This window comes from Seriola lalandi, unplaced genomic scaffold, assembly GCF_002814215.2.
Source record: "Seriola lalandi dorsalis isolate HSWRI2012SDOR001 ecotype SW California unplaced genomic scaffold, Sedor1 jcf7180002054968, whole genome shotgun sequence".
Taxonomy (NCBI): domain Eukaryota; kingdom Metazoa; phylum Chordata; class Actinopteri; order Carangiformes; family Carangidae; genus Seriola; species Seriola lalandi.
In genome coordinates, this window is record NW_019525519.1 from 356,752 (window position 1) to 374,203 (window position 17,452).

Consider the following 17,452-nt stretch of genomic DNA (forward strand, 5'->3'; position numbering starts at 1 on the left):
GCGGCGGCCACGTCCGGAGGCAATATGTTTTCGAGTTGTCTGTTCTTCCATCCCATTCTCGTGAACGCAATATCTCAGTAACGTCGCTTGGTAATTTCTTTCTTCTTTCTAAACTCAAAGATGAACTGATCATAATTTGGTTATCAAAGGTCAAGGTCACTGTGACCTCACAAAACATGTTTTTGTATTTTATTAACTTTTTTTTTTTTTTTTTCTAGTCCAGCTGAAAAAATAGTAACATCTGACCACAACCACCATTAGCTCATTGTTGCTGTGTACAGAAGGACATTGGATTGAATTAGTGGTTTTCGTAGTGGGAAGAGGCACTGCAGCAACCTGGGAGGTGATTGCAGAAAAATAAATTTAACTGTTTTAAATATTAATGACAATAAAATGTTACTGGAAGTGTAATGAACAATCCTACCGTACCACGACTGCAGACATCATTTAATAATTAAAATAATACACAGAGAAAGGTTGGTTGTAGCATAGGAACAGATACTTGGCCGTCTGTTGGACATCAAAACCTTCAGCAGCCGATATTACAGATTCAGGAAGTACTTGAGAAAAAGTCTGCCTTCCAAATTGTGTCCTCAGACAACTTGATTTTCTCCTTTTTCAGAAGAAACATGATGAATACAAGACCAGCAGATTAATTCTTTAAAAGCCTCATCAGTGACAGTTAAAACCCAAATAGCCTTTTACAAAGTCACCTGTCTAATTGGACCTCCATCAAATTGCATACGATAGCTGAAGAATTAATTTTTCTCCCTTGAGTGAATGTGGATGTGGTGTCAACAATACTGAATGAAGCAAGGGCCCCTAAATTAATGGCTGTCTTTTTTTTCTGACAGCTTTGTCTGACGACACTTAAATTATACTTTAAATGATTTAGGGCCACACTTCCTAGAGATGATTCAAGCCCATTAGTCAACAAGTGGATGGCACCATTAACAAGACGTTGAAGACATTACCCGTTGTCGCGTTGAAAGTGACTGAACCTTATTTACTCTTTTGCAAGTCTGTCCAAAGAAGAACAACAGCGATTATTATATTATTTCGAAAGAGCTCCCACTGATCCCAGTTGATTCTTGTCTAAAGGAAGTCTCTGCTTCGAGAGGTTATTTTCAAAAATACTTCTCAGACGGAGGTCATAATGGTCAGACACACTTCCAGTGCAGCACCTGCTGCTTGAAGCTCGGCTCAGAACAGACTCATTCTTTGAGATAACGTCTGACTCCATCCTGAGGCTGCAGTTCACATCTCACACAGTCAGTCGGTTCTGTCCTGGTGAGGGAGTGAGAGTGTTCACTCACAGGCCAGAAGGTTATGCCTATTCATTCTTTTTTACCATGCATGTCAATACATTTTTACTTTTGTCAAACATGGATGAGGAGAAAATCGCTAAAGGGGAAATATCCATGAGTGTGAGCACACATCCATGACTTAGCTTATCAGGTCACTGACCATGTTGTCTTTCTAGAAGAGCGGGAACCAACAGAGCACTGAGTGGCTTCTGGTCTACTTTTCAAACGTATTGACTTTTGTACGATTAATTGTGATTGTTTGTACGAACAGTTTACAACTGGGTGTTTGGTGTAAAGCCTACCAAACTGCATATGTGTGCTGTCTTGTGCTTATCTGGCTTTACCCTCACAGCGCCACAAAGACCTCGCTGTGAAGGGTTAGTCATCTGAGGACAGCTCTCATCGACCCGTGAGCTAACAGCCCTGCAGCAGTTCTGCCATGACACTGTAAACTTTTTACACGCTCACCCACTCCATAACATCGAGGGGTGCTGCTGTTGACGAGTTGTTGTGTCCCTCATTTACTAAAGCAGAGAGCCCAGGAAGATGGAGCACACAATAAACTCACGTTTGTTTATTTATATTTATTACTAATTAAATATAAGCATAACTCGTCTCGTTATTTTCTTATTACTGTTACTTTGTAGGTCTCCGAGGATTGCAATGCATATAAGCAGTATTTCATTTAATTGCATCAGTGTATTTACTGTTAGTTGTGTACCTACCGTGTACCCACAAGTTAATAAGTAGTAAAAAAAAACAAAGTCATGGGGTTTTCCAGCGTTGCATCACATGAAGGCTGATGTCTGTTGACGGTAAATCTGTGCCAGTGTTGCCAACAAGTAAACAAAAGGAAAGATAAACTGTCTGAAGCTTCATTAGATATGACTGGTAGTGTAACGTTGTAATATTTTGATCACTCAGCTCACCTCACCTCACCTCACTTCACAACACACACATACTCCATCATCTCAACACCACCACCATTCAGTCAGGTCTTTTCCACTATAGGATGTTAAAGACTAACCTGGAGCTTCCCATACCCTGAACTTGTAAGAACCTGTAAGGTGTATTTTAAAAAAAAAATTATTATTCAGTTTATATTGAAACAAACTTCCTTACATTACGTATCAAAATGCATGTCCCGCATTATTAATTTTGTTTATGTTTATGTTTTTCAATTCTTTCTCCTGATAGTACCTGGATCTTAGATTTAGTTTCACCTCCTGAGCATTGCTGAAATTTAGGTTTGGGAACTTGCTCGCGAAGCGGAGGGACATCAGTGGAAACAAAAGCAGAACTGATGACAATGGCTGCACCTTAAGCTATGTGTCATTAAGTTCCTGTATTTTATTCTTGAGTCACTTGAAAAAGTAAAGAAACCAAAGCCAAGCAAACAAAAGCTGTTTCCTTACAAAACAACAGCAAAAAATATATTTTTAAATGTGACAAAAGAGCAAGGTCACATGCAATGAGAAGAGGGAGAAGCAGAAGTGAAGGGTTTGCAACTCGGCAGTCTTGACCTGAGGGGGACGGTTATTTGACTGGGGAGCCACAATGCTGTGGAAATAGGGACCAGGTGAATAGATAGCAAAGCTGCAGAAATGGGAGAGCTAATCATCTGCAAACAGAAAGAGCACTTGGCACAAAGTAATCTGATGAAAGCAGAACAAAATATTTGCTGTGACAAGATGGCATAAGGTTCATTGTGCAAATGAGTAGAAAAGATACATTTAAGAGTTCAGAATATCTTTTTTTTCTTCTTTTTTTTATGATGATTGAGACGTGATAATTGCATGATACTCAAAAATCTCCAGAAGAGAAAATCATGGTTTTTGTGCACTGCAAGGCTCAGTCAGCTGCAAAACACTGGCTGAACAACAATCACTCTAATCACAATGTCACCTGTCTGACCCTTTGTACAGTGGAAGAAGAGAAGAGAAAATCATCCATCATGTTCATCACACTACACTCAAAATTGTTTTTTCTTTTTTGCATTTTGCAAATTATTAGAAATGAAATAACAGGTGTTTGCTTTAATTTTTTCTCAATCATCCTTGATATGTATCCTAATTTTATCCATTAAATTATTAAACCCATAACACTAAGAGTGCAAGACGTAAAAGGGGCTGAACACACTCACTGAAGCCACCGTGGATATTGATGTCTTTGGGGCATTTCTCGGCTGTCCTTACTGTTCAAATGTCCCATATTTCACCATCCCATTCAATCCACTTTTTTTGTCAAAACCATTAAATGGACTAATCTAACTTCTTCAGAACAATCGAGCTGAACGGTGGACTGCGCCAAGAGTCACAATCTGTGTTTACTGAATAAACACAGTAGAGGAATGTGGCCAGTAGCTTGTTGTGAATGGACAGCATGTTGATGAATAAGGTAGCTGGAGTTTCCCTAATATGGCCTCATAAACTTAATAGTTTATCCTTTTACATGCTTTAGATGTATTTGGACAAATATTCTGCGTAGTAGCCGCCACTTCACCTACATCTGTATATCTCTGCAGTGTGTTGTAATAAAGTGCATATAATGTAGATGCCAAATAAAGCTGGAGGTTAATGAGTAAGGAGAGACAGAGTGACTGCTGTAGGACAAATAATGGGGGGGGGGGCAATGAAGAGAGAAGATGCAATGACAAAGCATGGTTTGGCAGAAAGAAAGACCAGCTGTGCAAACCCATTTTCAGGTGTGTGGGGCAGCTCAGTCTGCTCTGCCCTGCATTAAAAGAAACTGCTGGTTATGTCCAGCTGCCACTGTGGCGGCCCGTGCCCCTGTTCTACCCATTCACCGCAGCGAGTAATTAGACTCCAGCCTCATTATATAAACAAGTTGCTGAACTATTTTACGAGGCTTGTGCCTGCGCAAGTCCCATTTTCTCAATTTATCTCAACTCGCTGATGCACAAACGAAATACGGTTGTGTCCCACAAATCAAATGCAGTTAAACGTCAAAACTGAAAGGAAATGTGTCATGATTGATGTGTCTGTGCTTTAGCTGCAATAATGGCCTCCTCCTCAAGAGTCATTTTCAAAATCCACAGGCTTTGTTCTTCACGTTCACGAGTCCATATGGAAAACAGTTTCATATCATTTTATTGCAGTCTCCAAACCTCTTTCACAATTTGTCTCCAGACATTGTTTGGCTCTTTGTAAAACATAATTGTGTCAACAGTCACTGGAGATGAGAAACCACACCTCTTGATAAGTGCATTCCCACAAGGTAAATTTGGCAGACGGGGAGGGAGCAAACATGCAAACAAACCAGCAGACAGTAATTTTCCACTGTCTGTTACCGTGCATTTTAATGAGGTTGATGGATTAATTCCTCACTTCAATAATAGGCTACTCGGCGAGCACCAGTTAAGCTTGTTCTGCTCTATCAGTGCCCGGCTTATCGCATCAGCAGTGGTCACTCACAAGTCCTGAATTCGTCTGTTTCCACATCATTTTTCCATCTAAATGTCTTTGTCGTAAATGGGCTTTTTTTTTTCCCCCAGTGGAAAAAAGTCTAAACTCCACAGAAACATTGTGGTCTTGAGATTACATGGTTGAAGACATGTGCTCTTAAGTGTCGCCGCTGATTGCCAGATGATGATTGAGCTGCAGGGTAGACATTTAGCAGCGCTAGAATTGGCTTCATTTTGTTCAATGAGGGGAATCTGTGCGTTTGTGTGTGTGGGTGCATATGTTTGAAACAGTTGAGCTGTTTAATGTGACATGACCTTTGTCCCTATATGTGTAAATGTATGCATTTATGTGGGTTTTTTTTCATGATAATCTCTGTTCAGTCTGAGGTTGCTCTGTCTTGACTTGTGCAGTTGTGATAATTGTTGCCAGTATCCATGCAAAATTTTCTGTCTATTCTGAGACCTAATGACAGGTTATTTTCTCAAAAAAATGTAGATGTGTAGATATAAGTTGGCTAAGTAAGTTAGTATAATAGTATTATACCCAAATCTTCCCATCAGATAGTGATGTCCTACATTAGCCAGCATTCTTTTTTTTTGCCACCTCCAGATGTTTGTGAACTTGTCACGCTTCTTAGACGGCTATACTTCAGTGTGAAGGCAGCAATTGGCAGTAGCAGAGAGAAAGTTGTTTTCCAGTGGACAAAAAGAGACAAAGAACGGTGATTTGATCTTTCTTTATTTTTTTTAAATTTATCTTTTACATTCTATCAAACCGCTTCTTGTCGCCGTGGAAACATCCTCTATGGGATATAAATAAAATATAAAATGGGCCTTGAAATGCATCACCAGTAGTTTTTATTTTAGTTTGAACTTTGATAAGTTATATTCGAAAACACCAGCTGAATGGATGAATCAACCTTTAATGCTTTGTTTTTAAGAATATCTTTTCATTGGTTGTAGTTTTATTTAGAGTTTCTTAATGCCATGCATGTCTTTGATCAGTGTCCCACCTCTCAGGCTCTTAACTGGGCTAACACAGTGAACCCACTACCTGCTATTAGTCTTCTCTTCTTCAGAAAAGGGGCCGTCGGATTAGTTAATTCTGTTGGATGTCAGCGTTTTATTCGCTTTTGTAACCTGCGCTTCTCCTTGGTCTTGTTCTTTAATGGTTTTACACATTCACTCACTGACACACACACACACAGACACAAGTCTGGTTCCACGTCTGAGCTTGAATATCACTGTAAAGTGTGTCTTCCCTCTTGAATATTGCTTCCCTATTGTCCACTGGCTTTGTGCGCAGGGGCCTTTTGTGTCAGCCTGGCTGGAATCGGCCTGTTTACTGTGATTAAATGGGAGCAGAGGAGGTTGGGGGACTGATCCGAGGCCCTTTTGCAGTGAAGGAATGTTGCAGTACTCGCTGCAGTACCTTAGCTCTACATCAACCTTTGCTGGAACACAAGGCGTCCCTGTCTTATGACAAAAGTGTAAATGATTTTTTCTCCTTTTTTTTTTTTTTTACACCACCTCTTCATATGTTTATGCTTCCTATAATTATGGTTAACTATGTACATTGCAAGCCTGTGTGCAGTGGTAATTTTGTCTCCGTTTTTTAATTTCCTCGTTTTCTCTTTGGCGAAAATCATTAATTAACTATTCATAGCATATGGAGCTGTCATCACCAACCAAGTACCTTCAAACATGTTGGATTAGCTGGTTGCTAAACAAAGTATTTAATGATGAATGTAAAAATGTTCCTGTGGACTCATGTTTTCCTCTTTGACAACTACTCATATTCTCTTTAGTCTAGATCAGTATATATATTATCTCGAAATGAATAATTAATCTACAACACACCGAACAATTTAAATTTACAGTGATTATAAATTAGTAACTGTTAAGTCTTTTTACTTGATAAGTCATTTAAATTTTTAATGGGTTATCAAATTGAATTTTTTGTCAATCATTACATTGGCTAATTGTTTCAGCAGTAGATTATAGATTCACACCACTGATTTGTCTTCCTTAGCAAACCGCTCTGCTGTGACGTGGAGTGCTTTTCTTTGCTCAGACAACATATTCTCTTAAGTAAAGTGTGTCACTGCTCAATATTAAAGACCTTGGTTACACAGTGGTAATAACTGGACTGAGCACAGAGGATTATCGGTCGTGTAACGGGTTTCTTACGGGGGAATGTGTTAGTCAGTGTGGTGGAACCAGGAGTTGAAAGGAGGTTATTTGAAACCGGTGCAAAAAATTGAAATAGGCTTCTCTAATTGTGAGAAACACCTTTTACTGGCTAATGTGGCTTAATAGCAGCCTCATTATGTGCTGTAAATTTCTGAGAAAAATGCAGTTGCAAGGATGGGGAGGAATTTGTTAAATTCAGATTAGCTGAGGAGAAGTTACAGCTACAGAGAAAAAGACAATCCAAAAATAAAAGGTTACACACATGGTGTATAAATGATGCTTCTGAATTTCTTTGATGCTGCTTTTGGTCAGTTGATGCTGATGCAGGGCTCTGTGGTTAACATTGCTTTGGTCTCAATAAGATAAATTCATAAATAATAGATTAACTCTGTATATGTGTGTGTTTCTGAAATTTTTCCATCAGATCAGTGTTATCTATCAATCCATTGGTGTTGTTTATGTTTCTGTCAGGTCATGTCAGGCAGCCTGAATTTGACAGATCTCCATTTTTATTGCAGCATTCATACTGAATACAGCTATATAATAAGATGGCTATTTTATTTTAAGTTAATTGTATCATGCATTATTTGTTGATGCGGTTGTGTTTGTACCGACTGCTACTCTGTACTTAGCCATTCTGTAATTTTGACTTGGTGTTTTAGTGGTAGAGAAAAGTCCAACTATTGTGATGTGTGTAGAGTTATAATCAGATTACTGAGAGAGAGAGATTTAAATGTCCTCATGTGATAACTGATTTAATCTGTTTGTCTTTCTAGGTATTTGGTGACTATTATCACTTCCGGCATCGTACATTGGTGAAGAGATCGCTGTCAGATCACAGGGGGACACAAGTCCGTCTACAAAGAGATCCCAAGGTAAGAGGTTTATTTTGGGGGCTCCAGTTGATGAACCGTGTGTTCATGGATGTGGGTGAGGTTTGTTGATGCTTCAGAGTACGCTGTGGGGAGAAAGAAACCTAACTAAACTAAATCAGTAATTATTTAGACATATTTTGGTGGAAAGGTGGATTAAGTTGTGGTAGTGGTTTGTGAAATTTCTTTCAATAAAAAAAAAAAGAAATGTGACAAGCTGCATCTTCCAAGGACTTGCAGATGGCTTTGAAAATTGGTTTCCTAGCTGATTTCTCATTATTAGAAACCGTCAATGTTCCACCATTAAACATTTTTTGAGTCCATTTGTAATCCTTAAACACGCCAGTATTACAACCTCTGGCCTATCCATCAAGGTTTAGCATTGTGTTTTTGACATGTGAGAATATTAAAGTGGACCCTCTTTAATAAGAGAACTGTGGCGAGTCATCAGTCTCAGAGAGCGGCTGCTTCTACAGTGAAACTAATTCTTTTCACTTCTTAATTTGAAAGTGATTTTAAATTAATTTGTCATTCAGTCACCACTCACTATCATTGTTTGTAGCTCAGATAAGAAGCAGAATAGAAACAAAGGGGTACACAATAATCTCACAGCCACAGGGCAAAGAACAAAACCCTTAGTCTTCATTTGTCACCTTCTCGCTTTAATGGCTGTCTCAGACGAGCCACCACATCCAAACTCGCTGTTTTTCCTTTTACGGGGGGGGAGGGCGTGAAGGTGAGTTGGTCCTTCACCATGGACGCTCCCCAAATACATGCACTCCTGTGAAACAGGGTCCTCTTCCCTCACTGATCTAAATTGAAAAGTCACATTTCTATATTTTCTCACTGTTTTTTTTTTTTTTTTTTTAAAGAGAGTTTGGGGTTAGTTTGAAAATGAGTCTGTGTCCTCCCCCATTGGGAAGGACAAAAGGAAGAGTGTGAAATTAACATTCATGGCTGTGGGAACACAGCCAGTATGTGTGCGGCTGAGAGAGAGGATGTACTTTTTAAAGAATCTTCTTTCAGAAGATTCTTTTTAAAAAATACTTTTATAAAAGAGAAGGGAAGTTTTAAAGACCTTATGACCTTTGTTTTTGACTTGACTTAAGTACTAAAATTACTAAGCAGCTCACAGCAATGAACAATGAATGAATTTCTGCTTTTCGCTCGGCAAACTCTCTGACGGTGACACCATTTCCATATCGCAGTTTCACTTCAGTGGTTTCCTATAATATTTTGTATATTGTCGCAAATTGTTGTGTGTGGACAGAGGTGTGTTTGTTTGTTGTTTTGCCAGGGGACTGAATTCAGCCAGCCTCTCCTCATCCTCAGCAAAATCAAAAGTCTATATAAAAGTTTCAGTGGACGACAGTACTGTACCTGTTAAACGCATCTTTCACTGACACCCATTTCTCTGCCTTGTGACATTCTCTCAGATTATATCAACATGGTAACATCCAAACTGTGTCCAGTCATTTCAGTAAATTCAAGGACAATTATAGTAATTTAGATAAGTCTCCATATAAATCTTTACAAATGCAACTGCAGCTGCATTATGTATGTCAAAGCGAATCTGCCGCATTAAAAAAGAAAAAAGAAAAAGAAAACCTGCTTTAAGGTTTTTATCTCTGGCCGTGCTGTCATGCTGTGCAGCTACACATTACAGGTGCACACCAGGAATAACATGTAACAGCTTCTTCTGGGTGTTTCCACCCATGTTAGAAATGGTCCACCTCCCTCTTTGGGATTTCCTTGAACACTGCGGCTCCATTTCCTGTTGTTGAATTCCTTTTTTCCCACAGCACCTCAGAGAAAGTGGAGCGTTACAGTTTCAGGTCCCTCCTGTCTGTTCACGAAGGGTCAGCTCAGCTTGTCAGTACCTACAGAAATTTACAGGAATTTATATGGTGTTTTATTTATTTGTTTGTTTGTTTGTTTAATCAAAAGGAGCTTTGCAAATATTGCAATAACTTGCAATATTTACCAAATCCCCTGGTTTTTATTTATAGACTCTCTCCTATCTACAGATCAACACATTTCTCTAAATGTGCGGCAATTAACAGTGTGATAAAAGCTTTTAAAAACCAGCTTATCGTTGCAAATTTGACTCATGTTTGCATCAGCCGCATAGCTTTTCTGAAAAACATAAAAAAGGAGGAATTTTGAGTCCTCGAGAGACTGTCCCCACAGTTTTTAAACTGGCGGAGATGGAGCCCGAACAAAAGCCTCAGTAAACTCTCTTTGAAGAGTGTCTAATTACCGACAAAAGCACCTGGACCTCTGCCAGATCTCATAGACTGGCTAACAGAGCCCTGTTAATAGGGTCTATTGAAGATTTAAAGCTTGGGTCTATCTGCTACCTCCATGCCTTCTACTGTCTTGTGTTTTATTCAGTTGTTGCTTTGTTTGTTGTTGTGGGCAGTTTGCTGCGCCTCATTGTCTTTGTCTGGTTAGTTTATAAAACAGAGAAGTAATAGGACAGACATGGCAGAGCAATGAGTGGCTCCAGAAACATTTCTTTTATTTTCAATTTGATTACAATGGCGAGAATAGCAGCAGCTGTAACATAAAAAAAAAGAAGCTTTGGCATAAATATAAATTACATAGCTACTGATCTGTGCTGTAATTGGGATTATGTTCCTTTATGGTAATGATGTTTTATATGAATCTTCCATTTGCTCTCAGAGGGAGGAAGCTATGTTTCTATAATGAAGAAGGACAAAACAGTGGAAAAGCAAAATGAGTAGGGTGGGGAAACTATTTGTTGGACAGACAGCACCTAAACACAAACCAAGCAGTCTGTGTGTGATCATTAGTTCTGCACTCTATCGGTCTGGACGTGTGAGATAGACACCATTTTCTATTTTCAAAGCCCATTTATAATGAAAATGCTGTTTGTCAGCTTCTGGGGCTCTGTGTTCTGTCACAGACTTTTAAAGAATTCCAAAAGACTCTTCACATGAAAATTGCAAAATAGAAAATGGAAATGTTTGTTGTCACACTTCTGCCAAGAGTAGGAAATCTGTTCGATATGAATTATGAGTTTGGTGGCGAAAAAAAACGACTTATATTGTTTCTTGTTCTCAGTTACCCTGAATGCTGAGAAGGAAGAAAACATTTTGTCGAAAATGACGAGGACTTTGATCTCAAGTTCAGTTTAATATTCAAAGCATCACAGTCCATTTTACAGGACAGTCACTGACAGGCTATATTGAAAATGATTTATAAGTAGTGTAAGAGAGAGAAGTACGGCAGCGAGATATATTCTCACCTGTTTGTATGCATGCATTAAAGAAGTGCAGCCTTAATTTGTAGGAAGATGCATCACATTACTGAGGGAAATTGGTCCCATTTGGTCTCTTTACAATAACCTCTGGGTTTCAGTGATCAGTGTTTCTTCCTACAAATATAAAAGTACTGAAATAAAGATGACTGCCAGTATAATCCAGTCAGGAAGTGTTTTGTCTCTTTGACTGATTCAGCATCCTCATTGTTTGAATAGTTTACGAACACACCCGACCCATGCCACTGATCTGTGTCACACTCACAACTAGGACTAAAGAAGTCTTCTCTGACACATTAATCGATGGGAAATCATGTCTTTGCTGTGCATTGATGGAAGTTTCTAAGAAGTGTGTGGGTCTGATACTAATAAGATGAATTTGCAAAAAAGAAATTCATGGGAGATAAAATCATTGAGGTGTCTGTAGTTGAAAGTAGCAGGAACTGCAGACACTGCGCTGAAATTAATCTATATGTTTGCAGGAAGTCTAAGAGTTTTGATTGAGCAGTCATGTTATTACCTTGTATTAGTGCTTTGAGGAACAATGTTTTTTTTAATGTTGATTTTCAGTGACGACATTTTGGTTGCTTAAACTGTTTCTATCAACAAATAAGAATAATGTTTTACTGTCATGTCATGACAATAAGGATAAGATATAAATCAAGTGTTTGGGAGGAAAAATAAGCATGTACTGTCAGTAAACTCACTCCCAGTTGCCATCATTTTTCTGTAACAGTTGTTGTACCAGTCTTTCTGGATAAACGCAGTAAGGTTTCTGTAACATTTCTTACACAGCTCAAGTGTGAATAGAAGCTGTCACATTGACAGGAAAGGTATGCACAAGATTACAAGGTTTTTACATGTGATGGTTTTGTGTATAGTGTGCAAAACAACACCAAAGGAATTAGGAGTTAATGACACACTTTAAGGAGCAGAGTCGATGCAATACAAGCGAAACAAGCCACACAAGCCACACAGGCCACTCAGTGCAGTAAACAGTCCACCGCCGTATACATTATACATCATTTCCTGTGTCTTCTTAAGAATCCTGTCATGTTTTGAACAGACTTCATGGAAACGCTCCACCACAGAGGCCGACTCTGTGTATGTGTGAAAACTAGATATTTAATATGTGATTGAAAAGCAGATGAGGAAATGGAAAAGGGGAAATCACATACATGACCTAATGACGCAAGCGAAAAAAGATTTCTATCTGACTGAAAATCAAATGGAGGAGTGGTATAATGAAGTCGAATTTGGTCCTTTTATACAACTGAGTCTTTGTCACTCTGACTGTAGAGATCCTCTTTAGTCAATACTGCCATTTTCTTTAAAACAGAAAGCCAATAATAAAGCGTGAAAGCTTCAGCCACTGCCTCCGTCTCTGTCTCTAAACTGTCCCCCATGCTGTCTCACACTAATAAGAAATGTTTAATAATGACATAAAGGAATAGGTTTGTGAATCTCTTGAGATTCTCTCTCTCTCCCTCTAAACATTAGATATGGATTAAGATACATATTTATTGATTTGGAAAAGATACAGATAAGATTGCAGATATGCTGTTAGCTGATATGATGGCATTGATTTTAGTTTTGATATTATTTGATACAGTGCTGCGAGAAGCAGTACTTTTCTAGGCTTATCCCACCTCTGCATAGGAGTCATTGTAATGCACATTGCATTGTTAAACATCAAAAGTATAAATGTTGGAAAAATAATTATAATGGCTAATAACCTTTATGATATATAATATATTATATTTTCTTCCTCTGACCTCTTGCACATTGTACTGCAAGATTATTCACCACCCTGATTTATCTTCTGCTAGAGAATTTGCCATAAAAAAAAAAAAAAATGCAGAGGCAGTAGGATACAAGCATTTATTTTTTTTGAATGTGGTAGATAAGATTATTTTTCTTCTTCCAAAAGTAAAAGTCCACAGGCTGACAACATCAGCACCAGTTTATAGTGCCGGTTTCTGTGGTTTGAGATATATTGTTAATTTATATTCTGAGCACATTCAAGCCAAGGAGATAATCAGAAAGACAAAAGTGTAACAGTGGTTTGAGGTTTTGTTTTGTCCATCCCTCTGCAATGATCTTCGGAGTACAAATACAAATATGTAACCACTCATTTCTCATTTCCTGTCACCCCGAGCACAGAAAGCACATGCATATTGCCGCACAGTTGAATGTTGGATGTAGTGTTTTCAATTTAACATCGTCAAAAGTTTTCAGTTATATCTCTTTGTCTTTGTCAGCTACAGTCAAAGAAGCAGTCACCCAGTACTGTGTGTGTGTACAGTAAACTGCCACAGCTGCAGCTAACAGGGCTGACCTCATCTTCCCAGCAAGAATTGGATGAACCCTGGTGGAGATGTCTCCTCCACTTAGACTGATTGAGATTCTCACCAGTGAAGGGAGCGACACTAACATGAACTCACACACAAACCTCTCCGCTCCTTGAAGTGAAATTATTCCATTACGGTGTTATATCATGGTAGCGTTGGACTGACAGTGTAGCAGCTAATGTGACCTTCATTACTTCTTTCCTCTTTTTACTCTTGTGTCTCTAGTGATCTGCAGAGGCGGAGAGAGAGAGAGAGAGAGAGAGAGAGAGAGAGAGAGATGGAGAAGGAGAGAAGTGCGCTGTGATTTGGTTGTCCTTCACATCAGGTGCTCTGTCCTTGCGGCAGGCAGTTCCCTGTCTTCCTTCACTGACATATTTTTCTGTTCTCGTCTGCCCAGGCGTTTTGCTGTACAGCAAGCACAATTCTGCAGAGAGAGTAAGATGCAGGCTTATTTTCACTGAATGCAATCTGCTTCTGTCAACACTTTCCGCAGGAGCTCGCATATTACAGCAGCCTGCTGCAGACTAGGGTCGCTGTCATGTTGTCAGACTCGTACTGACTTTGTACCGCTGTGTGTGTATTGTTAGCGTGCATACATGTTTAGGTTCACCCATAAGCATAATAGATTCTGCTGCATCCCATTTTACACCCATCCAGAAATTTTAATTAGTCTCGGGGTGCTCTGGAATTCATCAGCGAGACTCATTAGTGAGGAGTCCACGACACCCCTGTGCCTCTAATCTCACTCTGTCTGCCGTCATCCCGCTGAGAATTGGGATCTCTATTAATGCATTTGACATGGTGACCCTCATGGCCAGCACATAATTATTTCTTGTTCTGTTTTTAATTTTTTTTATTTTAATGACAGTGAGCCGTACGCTTTGCAGCCGGGGGAATTCTTCTTTGCCATTACTAATCTCTTCATGTGTTTGTGCACTTTTTGCTTAGGTGACTTGGGCAGAACAACAGGTGTCGAAACGGAGGAAAAAGAGGGAGGCTTTCGTAGAACCTTTAGATCCCAAGTTCAGAGACCAGTGGTACCTGGTGAGTATGAACACAAACTTCACTGAAAAAAAAAAAGAAAGAAGAGAATTTGTGTGTTGCGAGTGATTTGTGTGTGTCTGTGGGACATAATTCTACGCTCCACACTGGTTGAGCCTTTCATCCGCCCAAACTCAATACAGGTGATTAGATTTGGTGCTGCGAGTCAAAAGACAAGCCTTTATGAATCAAATACACCGTCTTTGTGTGAAATGCTGTTGTGTGTATTGTTTGCAGAACAAGATGCACAAATCTTATTGACTTTACTTGAAGCATACTTCTTAACAATAGCATACCCACACAGAGCACCTTGCTAATTCTAAAAGACATGCTTTTTGAAGGTGATAGTTTACTCAAGTCGAGAGAGAGAGAGAGAGAGAGAGAGAGAGAGAGAGAGAGAGAGAGAGAGAGAGAGAGAGAGAGAGAGAGAGAGAGAGAGAGAGAGAGTTTCACATTTGGCTTGAATAATGTCACTGATACATTAGACTGTTAAAAGCAACAGTTACAACCCCTGAGATTTCCTGTTCACCTCCACTCTTTCTTCAATTACTATGAGGGTGCTTCAGGCGGAAGAAGATTCATGCTGATGCAAAACTGACTTGCATCACCAGTTGTTCAGAATGTCTGTGCTTTAACCGTGTGTTGGAGTAGTTGGTGGCACCTTGACAGGCAACGAAGCAGATAAAAGACCACTGCCTGGTTGTATCAGTGTTACTAGAGGCAACAGATCCTGACATACGTTCACAACTGTTTGTCGAATTTCACTGAGTTAATCTGCCTTTTACTTTTCTCAAGTAATCAACCAATCCTAGTAATAACCGCAGATATTGCACTGAAAATCATCCAGGTACTGTGCTGCTATTTGTGGAAATGTGGCCATTAAAGAGTTACTGAACCTGTATGAGTGGAAAACACAAAAATAAAGAGCAATTTCTATTCTTAGATCTGATGGCACTTCATGAGGTTGTAACGCTCATTAAACACCAGAGGACTTGAAAACTGAAGCAGGACCTTTGTGATTCTCAGATCCTTTCCAGTAATGGGATCGCCCGAGCTTTGAACAGAATATGAATGTCAGCATGGGCAAAAAAAAACATGTGAACCTGTTAGTTGTTACCCGGATTTTAGCATGTTAGCACGTCAGGTGAACATTAATCTGAAAAGTTATTCCAGATTCATCCTCTGCGTGCCAAGAATGTCTGTACCATATTTAATGGATAGATAGTTTACTCTGTCTGACGAACATCCCCAGTGCATAATAAAAGCAGTTCTATGTAATCTGTATGGTGGTAACTGTTTTCTGAACAACTCTACTGATAGAAAATGGAGGCATTAGGGCTGAAGTTAGTGTCGGTTTTTGTGGTCATGTGACATCAATTTTACTTGCCTCTAATTTGTCTCGTCTGTGCGCTTGAGCTGTTTTTGAGTTATCAGCATTCAAGATAAAACATCATTTTCTCTCATTATCAAAACACATTCAGTATATTTTAAAGAATAGGTAATCATAGCAATTATGTTAACAGTTTAGTAATTATAGTAATATAATGCCTCTCTCTCTCGGCAGTAAATAATTCTGTGCCTCATTAAAACTTAACCTGGTTCTCCAGAGGGGAGGGTGGGTGTGTCTGTTGGTGGGTGCCCGTGATGGACAAGTGCTAATGATCAGCATCTGCTGTTACAATGAATATTTGATATTTTCCAATATTTATCTTAATGATGAGACTATTTATTTATATATAATATGTTTTTATTTATATATATATATATGCTGAGATGCTCAAGATGTGCAGGGGGAATGCTGACATCAAGGAAGAAGGAAAAGGATTTACTTGATGAGCAATATTCAGGATAAAACCTTGTACATGCCTCTCTCAGATTTATTATTCACTCAGCATGTCAGCCACAAAAGGCCTTGTTCAATCTGAATCAGCATTGCAGATCACAACTTTCAGCTTTAATTGATTTTCTTCTTGATGGTGTAAGTGTCAATGACGTTACAAGGTTGTGAAACAAACCTCATCCTGTGTGATAGACTAAGCTCACGAAGATTTGAAATCTAAGAAGGAACTGTGGTGGATGTTACATGTGACACATTAGATATAACCATTGGTACATTTTAAAAAGAAGAGCTTTGAACTAGATGAAAGCCAGACATGGATTTTGACCAAAGGTCAAGTTGAATGTCAAAAGCTTGTCAAAAAGAATACAGAATGATAATTGTGAGCCATCATCCAGTCCACCACTGCTTTGCTTTGCTTGGCATTAATAATATATATGTGTAAATATATATATATATATATATATATATATATCATTTTTTAAAGAGTAAATTTAGTTAAAAGCACAGTCTTGTCAGCACTCAGGTGTCACTCAGATAATTAGATTCCATCTAAGTTATTTGCTTCTTCCATCCTCAGTACAACAACAACCACCGTGACTTGAATGCCAAAGCTGCGTGGCAGTTGGGTTACACAGGTAAAGGGGTGGTGGTGTCCATCCTGGATGATGGAATAGAGAAAAATCATCCTGACCTGATGCAGAACTACGTGAGTATAACTCTTGAAAAAGTCCAGACATTATGTTTTCTATGGAGAAGCTGTGTTACTGCAGCCGCAAACTGAATGAAGGGAAGTTAAGAGCAGAATTATTAGAGCAGAATTTAACATAGTGTGGATTTTATTGGATTTAATTTCCATGTAGACAAATATGGAGGTTTTTAAGATTTGGCAGATTTTTTGTTTAATGTCAAATCAGTTTATGTGACTCTCCAACCTCACTCAGAAATGCTGTTTCTGTATCTGACTCTTAACAGCTTATATGTCTCTTTAAAGGATCCGGATGCCAGCTATGATGTGAATGATGGTGATCCAGATCCTCAGCCCCGATACACCCAGCTCAATGATAACAGGTAGAGTAGAAATGTGCACAGATAACAATTTCATTTCCACTCTTGTTTGTCTTTTGGCCTGACCTGGAACCAC

General features: G+C 39.0%; 1 protein-coding gene across 2 annotated transcripts in view; it reads left to right on the forward strand.

Moving 5' to 3' along the window:
* The window catches only part of furina (furin (paired basic amino acid cleaving enzyme) a), a 79,366-nt gene that overhangs the window by 31,914 nt on the left and 30,000 nt on the right, over positions 1-17,452 (forward strand). For both annotated transcript variants that reach the window (XM_023395737.2, XM_023395738.2), the window contains exons 3-6: positions 7,701-7,799; positions 14,379-14,474; positions 16,889-17,017; positions 17,303-17,379. In XM_023395737.2, the coding sequence (XP_023251505.1) occupies positions 7,701-7,799; positions 14,379-14,474; positions 16,889-17,017; positions 17,303-17,379 (401 nt within the window). The remainder of the gene's footprint in view (positions 1-7,700; positions 7,800-14,378; positions 14,475-16,888; positions 17,018-17,302; positions 17,380-17,452) is intronic.